This window comes from Vollenhovia emeryi, unplaced genomic scaffold (genome assembly GCF_000949405.1).
Source record: "Vollenhovia emeryi isolate VEMERY1.0 unplaced genomic scaffold, V.emery_V1.0 DF939151.1, whole genome shotgun sequence".
NCBI lineage: Eukaryota > Metazoa > Arthropoda > Insecta > Hymenoptera > Formicidae > Vollenhovia > Vollenhovia emeryi.
In genome coordinates, this window is record NW_011967215.1 from 781,260 (window position 1) to 797,592 (window position 16,333).

The 16,333-nt window shown below is 37.2% G+C and overlaps 1 protein-coding gene across 2 annotated transcripts in view; it reads right to left on the minus strand.

Moving 5' to 3' along the window:
* Positions 1-16,333, minus strand: part of LOC105565511 (tyramine/octopamine receptor-like) — a 107,761-nt gene that overhangs the window by 27,804 nt on the left and 63,624 nt on the right. The window contains exon 3 of one of the 2 annotated variants that reach the window (XM_012018767.1): positions 2,904-2,936. The exons of the other annotated variant lie outside the window; for it this stretch is intronic. Within the exon in view, the coding sequence (XP_011874157.1) occupies positions 2,904-2,936 (33 nt within the window). The remainder of the gene's footprint in view (positions 1-2,903; positions 2,937-16,333) is intronic. 2 annotated transcript variants of the gene reach the window in all.

A 16,333-nucleotide genomic window follows, 5' to 3' on the forward strand; every position in this document is an offset into this window, starting at 1 on the left:
AATCAATTAAAATTTTGGTTGAGGTAAAGAAATCATTTCTTTGAAATTAAATAAAAAGCCCAGTAAGGTGAAAATGTAAAGAAAATTTGTTCAATTTCAAAGAAATTTTTTTCTGAGTGTGTAGTTCTCGTGATACAAAGTCTCGTGATTAGCGATTTAGTCGAGATTATCTTTGAAAGTGGGAGTCTCATGCGATTCGTACGTTTGAAATATTGAAATGATAAGTGGTGGGTGCTACAAATTATTATTTACCGACGAAAATTGCTTGCTTAACGATGCATTGAATTCACTTAGGATATATCTCGCGGCGCGATTATGTTATTTAAAGTGCGGAAAATAGCACGAAAGTACGTAGTCGGAGCAACAGGTATAACATCGTCGCTGCGGGTGGCGTGTGAAATTGACCGTACGATTTTCGAATTTCTTCCACTGTTTGAGATTCGTTCGTTGCATTAATTTGCGAGACGTCGCAGACGTCTAATGGATCGTGCAACATTGTACTATCTTCGCGTTATTTCTTTATCTTACTATAAAATTCACATCGTTTAACAGTAAATGATTAACACATAAAAATATCACGCAATCGTAGTATACTAATAATCAATGCCACATGATTAGCCGCGAGTATTGAGCGAGTTCTATAAAAGAATTTGAAAAGAATAGAAGGACGACGACGATACGACTCTAAGATTTGTTATTTATTTCTCATTTGCTACTTTGCAAAATTTGTATATTCTTCTTTAGCAGGATCCTTTATTTTGATTTAGGGAGATTTATAAAACGCTTATTTTTCATTAAAAATTGGTTCAACGGAAATAGAAAAAGATGATTTGTTTCGAATATACGATAAGTAATTTATTGACAGATTTAATTGATTTTATTGGTGTAATGTGGAAAAAGGAAAACACTAAGAAAGTAATCAGGTGCGAACAGCCGTCAATTATCTTTTATTGATTTGTTATGGGATCAGTTGAATTAGAGTGAAAATTCAAAAATAGTTAAAATATTTTTGAATTTTACCACCAAATATTCCTATCCATTCATTGTTCATTCGATTATGCAAAATTATGGATGCGTAACCAGGCGTTATGTATATCTAGCAAACTCGATAATGAGCTGCAATTGCGGATAATAGGATTAATTGATTCATTTGTAAACGGTTGTATTTATGATTTCTTCCAATTTACAATATACGACAAATTCGATATTTGCAATATAATCCCACAAACACACGGCAGATAATTCCTATTGGTTTCGCGCGGGTAAGATATGTTTAAAGTATCCTAAGATTAATAAAAATTTAAAAATAATATAACGCCAATTATGCACATAATACATGAAATAATATCTTTATCGCATATACAATTTGAATTTATTATCATTTAGTTGAATATAAAGGAGATGACAATTTTTATTAGTAGATTTTCACGCTAGCTTTCTTCTCATTTTTCTTGTTTCACAAAGGGAGAAATAAAACAGTTTAGTTGAATTTATTTGAATAATTAAGGATTAAAACTAAAACAGATATAAAAACATTTTTCGCGTAAAGCATACGAGACAAATTGTACGTTTCAACAGAAATATGTAAAAATCTCGATTCTCTCTCTCTCTCCGAAATATGATTACAAAAGGAGATATTTCCTACGATAAAGAAAATATTCAACAAAACTCGTTGATCGTATTCGATTATTCTACTCTCGTAGCGTCGTCGGAGGGAACGAAATTTCGGCTCTCAAAGATAAATATTATTTTTCTCAACTCGCGCTCACGTCCATGACACGTCTATCCGTTCCAAATTCTTGCAGATCCGGCGTTGACATTTACTGAACTAATCTATCTCCGACGCGCGTATTGTATTTCGAGCTTTTAGCGAAACCCACCGTGCGTTTAAATCAAATCCCGAAATACCCGGAAAACTTTTGGCGAGGAGAAGGCAATCGACTGGCTCCGAAATGCAAATTCCTACGGGCATATATCTCTCTCTCTTTTCTCCACCCCTTCTACCCTCCCCTCTCTTTTTTTCCCCTCGCTCTAGCTCTCTGCGTCGCGTTAAAACTTGGACCGAGTATCCGTCGTTTTCGAATTTTTTTATTTTTTCGTTATTGTTTTCGCTCGATCGATGCGTGACGATTCATCGCGTCTCTACTTCCGTGCGAGCATCCTGCAATCGCTCCAACCTAACGACGGATTTTCGCGTCGACATATGGATCAGAACGCATATATATAGCGTTGACGTTTGACTGGTCGACAAGCTGATGCAGTTTGCGTGGCTCCACTCAGTTGATCTTACTATTGGAAACTGTCAAAAGATATAACGGATAGCATACAGCGGTGCGAAAGAAACATTTCACGCAGATTGGAACAAATTTGTTGTCAAATGCATTTTGAAGTCCTTCTCCTATAACGAAATTATCGTCTTAAAGTTATTTCACGATTCACTGCGTTTATATACAAACAGGGGAAGCTACATTACAATTGCATAATGATTACGGCCATTGGCAATAAAAAGGAACATTTACGATGTACCTATATTTCAAATTGGCGCAGCGATGCGCAAACTTTCTTATCTTCTTTTTTCAAGCGGATTAAATATATGAGATAGCGCGCGTAAAATATAATATCTATGATCTTAAGAATTTAAAGCACAGAAAAATGCTAACGATAAACGATAAGCGCAACAAGTGCAGCACTTTGCTCAGCGAAGCGATTAAAGGCGGCTGCCTTTACTCCAAACGAGTCTTTTGTCTTCTTGCGCCTTATGTAAAAATGAGGGTGTTTTATCTTGGACGTTTCTCTCATCGCTATAAATGACGCTATAAAGCCCCGTCCAATCAATCGACGACTGTTTCGCGGAGATTGAGAATAAATCAGGATCGTTCAATTTGGAAGCTACTGATACGTACGAGAGTAGTCTTAACGCTCCACTCGCAGGATATCTGAAATACAAGCAAAATATATTTCGTATGATACGCGAATTCTTTGTTACCGCTGAATTCGTAAATAAATTCAAGTAATCCCCGATTATTCGAGGGTGCGGGAAAAAAAACGAATAAATCTTATATCTTTTCGCAAGTGTCTGCTCGAGAATCGGAATTCGATGCCGCGGATATATCTGGATTAGTAATGCTCATGATCTCCATGTTTATGTTCGCACACCTGCTCTCCGGTTTTGTAATTAAATTCATCGAAGCGTACTTTAATATAAGATACAATAGAAACGGAGGTACCGTGTCGAACAAAATGTATAGTTTAATACAGCACACAGCGGAATGTGGGGATACTTTCCTCAACGAAGATCGCAAAGTCAAATGTATATATACTTACGTTCCGCTAATCAATCGTGCAAACTCGGGCGCCCGATCCGATATTCGAATGTCTAATGTAAAAAGTTATTTTAAAGAGAACTTATTCACAGGACAAATTTAAACTTGATTGAAACTACAAAATTCATGGGTGGGTTCACTTGCACGTGCACGATCAGTTTCGATGGAAATGTTATAAATTATTCCGGCGTTCGAATTCGCGCACTTGGTCGTTAAAACAATATGTGGCGTATTTGGTTAACCATAGCTAGCAAAAGAACGCGTATAGCGGGCGCCGCGAAAATATCGTTAGCAATTAATGATGATTCGAATTTCACGCGACCGCATGAAATTCCTGTTCGAGTAAAAAATATTCTCTCTGCTCGCGACAAATAAAGATAAATCAAATGTACAACGTTGCGTACAATATGGTGTAGATCTTTTTAAGGATTCCCCGAAAGAATCGCGAAACCTCAGTATCGACTTGTCGACGACGTACGCTTTCCTCTTTTATCAACATCGCCGACGTACAGGATTCGCATCTTCTTGACGGAAAAATATCAGCGTTCAGCTCACCGTTTGTCGTTCCGTTGTTGGTCGCGCAATTGCGGATAAATGTCGCCAACGATTAAACGAAAGCGCGATTCGCGTATAACGCGCAATGACAAAATACCTCGCGTTCAAACGAAGCGAAAAACGAACGTTTTAGAGCAACCATTTTCTAGTGAAACAACTGAAACGTGCGAAATTGAAATTCCCATTAAAGGGGTAGCAACATCATCCGTGCTTGAACTCCGCTTGAACTTTGAGCATTAGATTGTCCTTGTTGTGTGTACTTCGATCTACGGCTTTTTGTAACATAGCAAATTAATTTCTTTAAAAGCAATTGTAAATTTGCAAATCTGCCTTCAAAAATTTGAAACGCGCATAATGTGATTATTATAATTGATAAATAATATATTTCTACTAATAAATTCCAATATAATATATCTTGCAATTTGTTAAGCGTGTGTTTAAAAAATTTCAAATAGTTTACATATTTCGACATGTCACTGTATATAAGTGCAAATTAATAATAGCATTGGCCTCAATTTGTACGAATATTAGTCCTCTCTAGCATGTGAGAGCGTATTTTTTACAATTTCATCGTCTTGACGAGTCCTTACACGGCTGAATATTCACTCCATGCGCGAACTCCGAGCACGATTTGAGAGGATTTTGACGTTCAACGATTACCACCTTGTCGCGGGGCAAGGGGGATTTGAGCGAGAATCTTGGTCGGCGAGCAAGTCGAACGAGCCCTCGCGTACCTCGCTGCAGAACGAGGAGCTCGACCTTTATATCCATTGACAACTTACCTCGACGAGCTCTTGGATAATGGAGATAAGCACGAAAGTCGTTGGCGAAATCGGTTGCCAAAAGATAATCTTCTGAATGTTCAGTTACAAACGCTTAGACATCGTACACTCGCAGTGGCGGTTCTCGCGCCATCGCGAAAAGAATATTACCCTTTATGATTCCATTAAGGGAAAATATCGGTTGACAATATAATCGACTAGCTGGCCAGGAATAGAGACCCAATCTTTTGTCACGCCATTAAGGCCCGGTTGCACCAACGTCACTGAACTTTCACTTTAGCTCAATTTACTCTTTGTCTCTTTCTGAGAGAAACAGAAAGAGACAGATAGTGAGTTGAGCTAGAGTTAAAGTTAAGCGACATTGGTGCAACCGGGCCTAAATCAATTTTGCGATATGACACATAATAATTTTATTTTAAATATCTCAATAGATTTACTTACACATGGCTCATATACACACGTGAAAATTTAAATATATATCGGGTCTGTTTAATTCATTATTAAATTATCAATGAAATTCCGAATACATGCATCACTTCTACATATGTATTAATTGTTCTTTATGACCATTCTAAATAAGTTATATTGGTTAATAATAATCAATATTATTTGTGTTTAATTTGCCTCTGAGTACACAATATTCCGATATTATATAATAAATTATATCAATGTTAATTAATAGACATTTAATATTAAGTCCCTGTAATTAGTTCTAGTTTGCATCTTTCATATAGGGTAGCCTATGTAAATCATAGATTTTGTTCATCCGTAAATTCTTAAATATTTTAGGCTAACTTTAGGACAACGGCAATTTGGATCACGCTTGCCTCGTGCGCGGTTATAGCTCAAAAATATCCAGGTCCTTTAGCCAATGTGTTTACGGTGCTTTAATATCGCGGCGTTCAATAATTACAGAATTTCACAACCAACTATAAAGATAAAATTTGATACAAGGGGAGTGCACATCACCGCCTTTTTTGATACTGATACTGTTGTAGTGACGGCACAAATGCAACGAATTACATAGAAACTATTATCTAATCGTTGTAATAAATATTTTATTAAAGATGATGTGTAACTTCGCGATATTATAGAAAATTAGAAAGAAGGCGATTGTATAACGAAGTGATTCATTAAAAAGTTATTTTGCTGCTTCGTTACAAATGAGGTAAAAATATGATCACGCTCAGAACGGCGTACTATTACCATTATAAAGAATTCAACGAAAGAGATGCTGAAGAGTATTGATTTGTATGATTAAAATGGAGCATATGAATAAACCAGTTCATACTTATCGAAGCGTGCGCTTTAAGAAATAAGTAAAGTTATAGAGTATTCCCTTGAGGCAATGGCATTTTTCTATTCAGTAAAAAATTGAAAAAAATTCTGTGAAAGAATAAAAAAAACATACGTAAAAACATACCAGGCATCTTTTTTTTTTATTAGGACGACATTTACAAGCAATTAATTTTAGGATATGCTTGGTGATAAATGAGAAAGATTATTCATGACTAGCGTGTGCTTCAGAAGCAGCTTCTATCTCGTGCTTTTACCTCGAGAAGCTAATACTTCCATCTCTATCCACTGCCTTCTGCTAAAAAGCATTTATCTCGCTCTTATTCCCATACGACTCATTTTGTATATTACACTCATTTGTCGGCCTGCATCTGTTTCTGGTTTCATTTTATACCCCGATAAATTTTCCCTCGTCGGAAACTATATCTCTGATAGACCTTCCATACAACTATCGACCACGCAGTCGCTTGCAAACGTCACTGATTATTATTAATTAGCAAACCGCGGTGGGCGGTGCATCAGGCACGTCATTAATCCAGGAAAGATGTCGAATTTTGATAAACGCTCGACACCGAAAAGCGAATGGCGGTAAATATTCGTCATTGGAACGGTTCGACGCGTCCGCACGTTTCACGAGCCAGCGAACATTTCGGTCGCACCAGCTATTTCCGACGTGTCAGAGGCGAGAGGGGAATATTTTTTTTTTGCACAGGTCGATTTAATGTCTCTTCATTAGTCAGCGTTATTTTTCCCCCGACGACCTTATCTAATACACGGTTCGATTAGATACTCGATTAGTATGTCTCGTTCGCGCATCACGCGTGTTGTCGGTAAATCCGAAAAATATGTGCCATGCACATTATTTTATTTAATCCAATGATACCAATACATTTGGATAAATAACACTTGCATTATTATTCGAAGCCATTATTTTGAGTTATGTATTGTTTTTAACAGGATGTTATTTTTACATCCCGTAAAAATAACATGACTTATTTTTATATAAAAATGTTTCTATATGTCTGTTTTCTTTCAATCAAAAAGTATTTAAGCGATTTTCTTACAACTTTTCAATTAGCAATATTACATTTCTTTTTCTAACGAATATAAATAAGTTTATATTTAGAAATCTAATGGCTCGCGAAATTATTCTCATAATAACTCAAGAAACTATTCATACAGCTTTTATTTAATCTATTTTTTAGAAATGTACTATGCAAGACAATTTATTTTTATATATACCTAATATAAATTAAATGTAAATCAAATAATATATATTAACTATAAGTTTATTATTGATAACATTTATACAGTTGTAAATTACTGAACTTACGGTACTAATAATAGAAACTGTTGTTTATAATAACTTTGTTCTATCAGTATAAATGGCCATATTTTACTGACTGACTCAGTGCAAGAATCGTAACTGTATTTGATGTAAACACCTTGATGTAAAGAGGGAGTCGCGGCAAGTACCAGGTACTATTATTCGAAAAAGATGATAATACCCTGCACATAAAGATGGTACGTAGATACATATAACAAATGGATTATGTGTAGGGGCCAGTCGGTCATAACTTGATTTTGTAATTTAAACTCTCTTGAGTATGAACAGCTTGCTAGGTTTATAACGGCAGTCGGAATAAATGTAATGTGAAACGTGATCTTTATCTGATCGTTGACACGAACATGCAAACAAATGTATCCCGATGATAAACTGTGTATTGACAAGCAAACTTTTTGCTAAATGCACAACTAATAACTCTCGATATTAAAATTAACGAGTAACATGGAAAAGTGAGCTTTGAGAATCAAACGTGGCTAGTTGTGCATGGGTCATACAACATTTAATTAACGTCATGCAACATTTAATTAATAATTTAATACAAATCGTAAATTGTATGTGGTCAATAGCAGGAATTCTGAATTATATAGTTATTGCGTGTATAAATAATAAATTTAGTCAAGATGTGCTAAAGTGAAGATAATATTATATATATCTTGCTTACACTTTTGTCATCCATAATTTTGCGATGTGAGAAGCATGAAAAAATATGTGTCATGCACAAAGTCTTTAGTATAGAGGGACGTCTTCTGAGATAGACTTTATTGACATTATGGGATAGACTTCTAATATGAGATAGCAGATTTTCACCATCCAAATTCAATCACAAATCTTTTTTTGCAACGATTACACGATCTAACAATGAATTTTCTACTAAACAGATCTCACTCCAATGGCAATAAATTCATAATGGAACCGACAGATTATGCCTATTATTTTTGCAGAAGCTCCGCTATCTCATATTACAGTAGAAGCCTGTCTCATAATAGGGGGTTTTCCTCTATTAATATATTAATTATTTTAATATGTATGCAATATACCATTTGTTAAAGTTTAAGATGTAGTTCTTTTAAAGTGCAGTGTAGGATATAAAGGAGAGTCAGGTTTAGTTATTAAATCGAAATTCTATTTATTAAGATCAGTACATTTACTCTTGTCTTTCCTTTTTGTAAAAGAGCAGTCGTTGACATGCGAAATGTGAAATTCAGGAAGATACTAAAATATTTGCTGGAGGATATGAATTTCAGTACATCTTACTTCTATTCTCTTCTCGTTTTCTTCCCCGTAGCAGAATTGAGACGTCTTTGCTAGCGACACGAATGTGTCTCTCTGCAATCTCGCGTGTTTACTGACTGTGAGATATTCGATATACCAGTGGGACGGATGATATGGTACGTGGGTGTTGCCGCGAGTATACATTCGCTTATCCGTCATCCAAACTCCGTGTAATAACTGTTTCATGACTAGAAATACTCTCGAAGATTTTTCTATCGACTTGGAATATTTCAAGTAGGATACGTACGTTTCTAAGAGAGCCGTATTTTTACAGTACAAAAGTTGCATTACCCACATCATCTACCGAAGATCAATAAAAAATGAACAAACATTTATTACTCGTTTTACACTTATTAAGTTAAAGTACACATTGGAAAAGTTAGAGATACCAATAACACGAAATTATTAATAGTTTTATTTATGAATTTAGTACGATTAATTTATTGTCATCCCATATTATTGTTTATTACTAAAAAAGAAATGATATTCGGTAATTGCGGGAACGAAAATGCGGGAACAGTTATGAAGCACAAAGGAATATTTGATTCTCGGTGAAATGATATTAAAAGAAATTCCATTTATACATTTTAATGTAGTTCATTTATTCATTGGTGGAATAAAGATGTTAAAAAGTTAATTTCTCTTACTTCGGTTCTGTAACGAGAAAAAATCGTGGAGGGAATCCTCAGTATTCGAATGCACCGTGTGTTTCAGTCACAAGTTGAGCTGCAACGGTGAAGGAAAGTGAATAAAGTGCGCGTGTAGACAGACAGTTAGACAGCCGGGTCTAACGCAAAGGGGTTCGCTCATGTGGGAGCTCGTTTTATTCTACTGCCGAAAAAAACCCCGGCACGCTTCACCGCTGCTCGCTTAGAAACTCTTAGAAAAGTCTAAGCTCCCTCACAGGACGGTGGAAAAACGACGACGAGCGTGAAAACTTTGGCAGCGCATTAGCATCTTTTATGCGTCCCTCGACGGTGCGACTCGTTCTGCATTTTTTCCTCCTTCCAAAGAAAGAGCCTTTGAATTCCTCGCCTCGCGCCCGCCTTTCTGTGCCCGCCAATTTTCTCGAACACGTCGCAAGCATTATTTTCTCGAGCTACAGCCGTGCATAAAAGCTCCTCGAAGCACGCCTCGGGTATTTACAACCGACGAGGCAAAAATTCGGTTTTTCCGTCGCGCGGTTATTTTTCGCGATTTCCGAGGCGACAAACCTTTTCAAAGCTGCCCGGCTAATTTAACGCTTACCGCCGTACAATGAATCCCGAAGAAGAAGTTAAAAGCCGACGTCGGTCAGAAACTCGCGCGACCGCTTCATTTATTTTCAAACGTCGTGCGCAAATTAAATTGTTTTATTTATTATTTTTCGCAATAGACTTAAAATTAAAATTAGTTAGACACTAACATTCTGTCTTGGCTCTTACTCCTTTGTTACTTTATATTTGTGTTTTCACATTAGAGTTTTATGAATTTTACTAATTTAAAGTTTTTTTACCTCGACCACTTCTGCAATTATTAAGAGACAAAGCAAGATAATTCGAAAAATTTAACATTATTACGCAAGTTGTGGAATTCTGCATATATAATTTAAAGTTTTCATCCGTCCAGTTTTATATGATTCTTGATTTACATTTAATTTACGTCGGAGCATATATTTGTTACCGGGCGGAGCTCGGCGACTTACAATCTGCGTACCAATTTGCTCAGTAATACCAACTTCATTCCAAACTACATATTTTACGGAGCACTTCTATTGATATACATAAGGAAGCAGACGACATTTTTCATTTCTAGAAAATCCACCAAGTCCCGTCAAATGCTTTAAGGCAAATAGTTGCCATAGCATTTACCATATCAGACACGACATGTCTGTTAAATATTTCTGTGGGTTATAGCAGCAAACTTCGCTGCAGTAAGATAAAAATAAGAAAATGAGAAACATGTGACTGGAGCACTATACGTTACATGTAATATGATAATGCGAGAAAAAGTATCGTACGCATTAAATTGACCAACGTGCATCGAGGGTGCGTTAATCGCACGGCAAATTGATTTACAATTATAATGTAATATGCGTCAATTTACTGTAAAATCTTTCCTTTTCTTATTTTTTAACGATAGTATTACTTAATGGAAGACTAGACCGCAAATCTATCGGGGAATTAAACAGCTCTGATCGATATCAGAACAGAATTTGCGAAACTTACGCCACTTAAAAGTATCCGTTGATTCATAATAAACGAAGCCCATAACGTTAAAAAAAAAGGGAGGGATCTAAGACCCGGGACGAAGAAAAAAGTACACCGGAAGATTAAAAAATTCTTTATCGTACGACCGACTTTGCCCACGCAGAACTTTTTAATCAAATTTGCTCGATATTAACTTCCGTTCGACTTGGCTTCGGGAAAGCCATTCGATCTCGACCATTCAAGTTATACTTTCCGCCACGTTCCCTTTCACCATTGTTCAACCTCTCCGTGTGTATCCATGCGAAATTCGATGGTATTAAAGAAATCCGAAAGATTGATTCATTAACATATGTAAGAGCATGCAGCTTAATCCTTTTATGCTAATCCTGTTTCTCTCGCCCGTGCAAATAATTTGAGAAATTTTACACAATTCCGTTTCTCGTTCTTTTTTTAGTCTGACTTAATCTTTTACTTCCTGGATCCTTGCTCGTTACTTTCGACAAATTGTTACGCCTGGCATTATTGAGGGTGGAAAGTAATAGAGGTTGCGGGAAATAGACATTTACAAACCGTTGTGGCGAGAGAATACGGCGTTCTACGCGGCGGATTCGCCGTCTCGTAAAGAGGGGCTACGTTTAAAAATACCATCGTAATTACCAAACGTTTTGTCTCGGTGTCCCGGGAGTTTAAAAACAGAACCATAAATTTATCTACTAATCCTGCAATATTCTGGCGCGCAGGAATCTCGTCGTAAAATCGGATGAATTTAAAGGTGAATAAGTCGCGCAAGATACAGGTAATACGATTAAAAACGATTGTTACGTATGTGAACAATAAGTAATGCTCTAAATGAGGAAACATTTATATTATATGTTTTCGCAAGTGAGATAAATTATTATAGCTGGAAGCGATACTTTATTAAAGATAATCCTGATACGGTAACCCAAAGATTTTCAATATATTTACTTTTGAAAAGAAATCTTTGTCGCATCATTATCAATGCTCAAAGATATTCGTTACATATTTATTAAAGAGATCAGAAATATACTCTGTTCTTCTCTTTCTCTTTATGCACCGTCTTTCTCTTTTTATCTTTCTCGTGACTACGTCCTCTCTTGGTACGTTACGTAACAGCGTTGCTCTCTTTTCGATTTAACATGTACGTCCAGCGGAAAAGTCTTGTCGTCCTGAGGAGGATGGAAATCAAGCTAGTGGAATATTATGCCGTCGCCAGCTCCGGATTGATCTTTTTCTTCGGAAAGAATTTCCATAAGGAATATACTGTAGTTTTCGTTTTTATTCGGCCCGAATTCTCAAATACGACGTCCCCAAGCATGTGCATGCGCTTTCATAGTGAGTGCACCGCGAACCGAGCTTGCCCAACATTGTCTTATCCTGTTTCTGCTTTCTCGCTTTTTGTTATATACAGCTTCGAGATCCTACGGTTTGCGTGCTCGAACATCGGATCACGCCACGTTTTGCATGCGTATCTTTTTAGCCGAGAACGAGATTATTTCGTTCTTGGTTAAAAAATATAACCATAAATTTCAATGTTACTTTTTTATTGTCTTATATTTATTCACGTTTACATACTTCCTAAAATTATCTTAACATAAAATCCCGCATTCGAATCCTGTGTAGCTACTTCGTAAAACAATACGGCGAAATGGAGTTTAAATTAATATTTGTAATTACGGAAGAGTCATTTTTTATCATGTTTATAACTATTATATGTATTAGAATGCATGGTATATTAAAGTTGTTCTTATGCGTACATCTAAATGAAACAACTAAGGCGAACAACAAAGACCTCTATCAGAAATTCAGATCGTTTTTGCGAGGAACATTCCTGGAATATATCGTTAACTCGAACGGTACGTGCTCCGAATTTTCGAGTTTGCCGCAGTATGGATCTCCGCCTATGCACGCATACGTGATTTTTGTGAGAAGAAGGCTCACGGGATGTAGTTTTTGCTTCACCTATGTTGCGCGCCTCGCATCCGCCTAGCATCTCAATCTTCCTCGCGACGATCAACGTCTCATGTCTGATGATAATAAATCACAACGCCCGATAGTAATAAAAAAGGGGCAGGAAGTAAAGCCAGCATAATTAGATCGATGAAGTTCAGCCGCGAAAAAAAAATTGCTCCCCCCGAAGAAAGTTTTACGCGGCTCCTTACCGAGCGTTATAGGGAAACAAGAAAGATTAAAGCGGCGCGGGGCCGTCCCCCGAGCGTGCTAAGCGGTACTTTAGAACGCGGGTAACTTACGTTTGCGTCACTCAGCTCGCCACGGTTGCCAGGAGAGATGAAGATCGTTATTAATGCACGCGTTCAGTTCCCAAGAAGTCCCGCGAAACTATCGGGCTGCGGACGAGCGTGGCGGCTAACAAAGCAAATCTCGTATAAACTCCAATCTCATTAGCATAACGTACTGCTAACTGGTTACCTTACATGCGCACGCCCGCCGTTGAATCTGGCGGTATTGTTAACGAGGCCTTGTACCGACACTTGTCAGCGGGAATTGCTGCATTATTGCTAATGAAATTCGACGGCAGGTGATAGCGGTACAAAGTTCGTCGCGCGTTGACGCGATACGCACTAGCGCCAGTTTCTGCTATAGGAAGGTCCGGGTTCAAACCCTGGCTGAGGTAATAATTTTCGCAATGAATTTCTTTAATTAGAATTTGCCAGCTATGGGTCGTCATGCAATTTTCTACATTGGTTTATTATCATTTGTACAATTTTTATCAAGTACGCATTTATTTAAAGTTAATCTATGACACGTATGTACAATAGTTGGAAGTGAATTAATGTTACATTTAAAATTCAGTATAACAAGTGCAAGATTGGAGTTATTAATAAATTAAAAGAAATACAGTTAAACAGGACCATTATGATATAAATCAAACAAGCGAGAACGCCTTTAGGTCCGAGTAAGATGTTGGTAGCCCAATAATTTGACTGCCAACATCTTGCTGGGACCTAAAGGCGCTCTCGCTTGTTTGATTAATAAATTAAAAGATTTAACAAGACTGTCGTCCCTCATCAGGTCGTTAATTCTGCCACAAGATTGCACGAATCGGAAACCGATTTGCTATTTTTATTTTTATGTAATGACGTGTCATAAATGAGGATGTGCGTATACATACACATAAAAGACACATATAGAAAGAATTATGAAGATAGTCTTTGGAACTGGAGCATTATGTATCGTAATAACGAAAATTCTCGCAACGTAATGTCATCTTTATGTCGAAATGTATGGCGAACATATAGAAAGTAGCAGATGTATAAATTCCTTGAGCGCGATAAAGTCTTGTGTTTTATTTTATCTTCGTAGTATATTACGCCCTATCGACTAGTAAGGTCCGCGCCGCTATTTAATAGATGGAAAACGACGTTTTACTCTTTTGTTTTCGCGGGTAGAAAATTTAACGGCGCTAAAGCACCGGTCTTACCCGATGCCATTACCGAGCCCCTGAGAACAGCTGTTGGAACAAACACATAGAGCCCGTCGCATTTTAATCTACGTACGTGTCCACGTCTCCATTTTCCGCCTTTAATGGACGGGTTCGAGAGACCAGTTAGATTTATCGGAAAATTACGGAGATCAGTAACGAGGTGCGAATGAATGTGAAATTATAGCTTCAAATATAATAACGGTAAATGCTTTTCACGAACATAAAGACCTCAGTGATTCATTTTAAACGCATTAACCATTTGCTATTAAAAATAAGTGGAAACGGCACAACGCGAAAGACGTGTGTTTGAATATAAATAAAACCTAGAAAAATAAATAACAATAAATAATACAGTTTAGAATTTAATTGCGCAGAGATATATATGTATATGAAACCTTTAACACAGATACGAAAGATTTTATGCGGACGCCTTCTGCGTCGATCCATTAAACTCGCTGTGAGAATTTGAACCAAATGGACTAGTTTTAGATTAATTAAGGGATTTAATTAAATAGGAAATATAGACGTACGGTGTTAATAAAAACGAAAAGGCCGCTCTGGTATAGTGAAATTTCCATTTATTACTCCATTAATCGGATATTATCCAAGTTCGGTTGTTAAGTAGATAGAGTCGGCGTATGGCGAGCCATTGGTCGCCGTTCGTGTGTACCCTGCAATGGAATGCATAATGCCGTTATACGTTGAAACCTCGCGAATTATTTGCCTGCGATTAATGCAGTGCCAATAATTGCTCTACAAGCATCACGTTGCATGATACACATATTCTCACTGCGCATCAACGAGTTTTATGTGTGCGGACGTCGTTAAGAGTAATCGAGAAATCGTCCATTCGATTACGCAGTTGCTTTGCCCTGTCGAAAAAATGCGCGAATACGCATTTATTGCATACGGACTATTTTATTCTCTTATATTCAGAGAACTGAAAAAACCAACGGTAGATTCGTTCAACAAAAGAAGAGAAAAAGAAATAAAATTAAGATTGACTCGTTTTCTGAGGAATCTAAATAAGGAGACGACAAACGCACGGAGATGGCACAATAATTTGTAATATTCTCTATATCAGTCTTGATCCGCACTTATGTATAAGACTGTTTCATTCAGATTTATTACGAACCGAGGAAATAAGAGAGAACTTAACCGAGCATAACGCAAATGATAGCTTTAATAAATGCGATGAGAATACGCGGTGCGGTGAAAAGTTTTCCCTCGTGGACCTTCACAGCTTCAGCCCCGATAGTGCTGCGTTGTGCAGCGCGAGAAACAGGTATCCGAGTTTTACAGCGGTTTTACGCGGTTGTCGCGATGCAGCAATTTTAAGAAGCGCGATGAGATTACGCACTCGTAACTTCAATTTCGTCGTTTCCATAAACGCGCGAAAGACACACCGTTCTCTTTAGCGAGCGGAACTCCTCGGAGCGGAACAGGACTTCTTCTCCTCGATGTCCGTAAATTCCACTTGCTAGACCTTTCTTATTGGTTCTTCGTGGTTTCAACCGCACACGGACGATATACGGTCCGGCGGAGGCACAGGCTCCGGAAATGGAAAAACAAATGTTCGCGTCGCTCGCGTCCTGAGAAACGACATGTAACCGCGTTTAAACTTTTTGGAACGAAAAAGAGGACCCCGCGTGGATTCACGTGCACGTACGGTGCACCTTGGGAGTTGCGCCGCACCTCCGCGTAATGGCGGCAATGTTTCTGTCAGTCGTGTCCAGAAACTCGAGATTTTAGAGAAGTGAAATGGCGAGTAAGCTCGGTGGGTTGCAGTACTTTCTAAAGTTTAAAAGTTTGACATTGAGCAAAGATGAACCTCTTTCTAAGAAAATTGTCGTTGAAAATGACGCTGTATAATGTAAGAATCACTTCATTCTTTTACGTATACACTCGATTTGCCGAGTACTATCTTAATATAATATTATAATTTCTTAAGAAATTAGTTTAGTAATTAGGCCGTGCGTAACTATTCTTTTTAATTAATTAATTTTACCGTTGTACATTTAATTTCACATATTTTAATCGTGTTTATTTCATAAATATATTTGTCAGTAGAAATATAAATGTATAGACTAATTGGAGGATAAGAT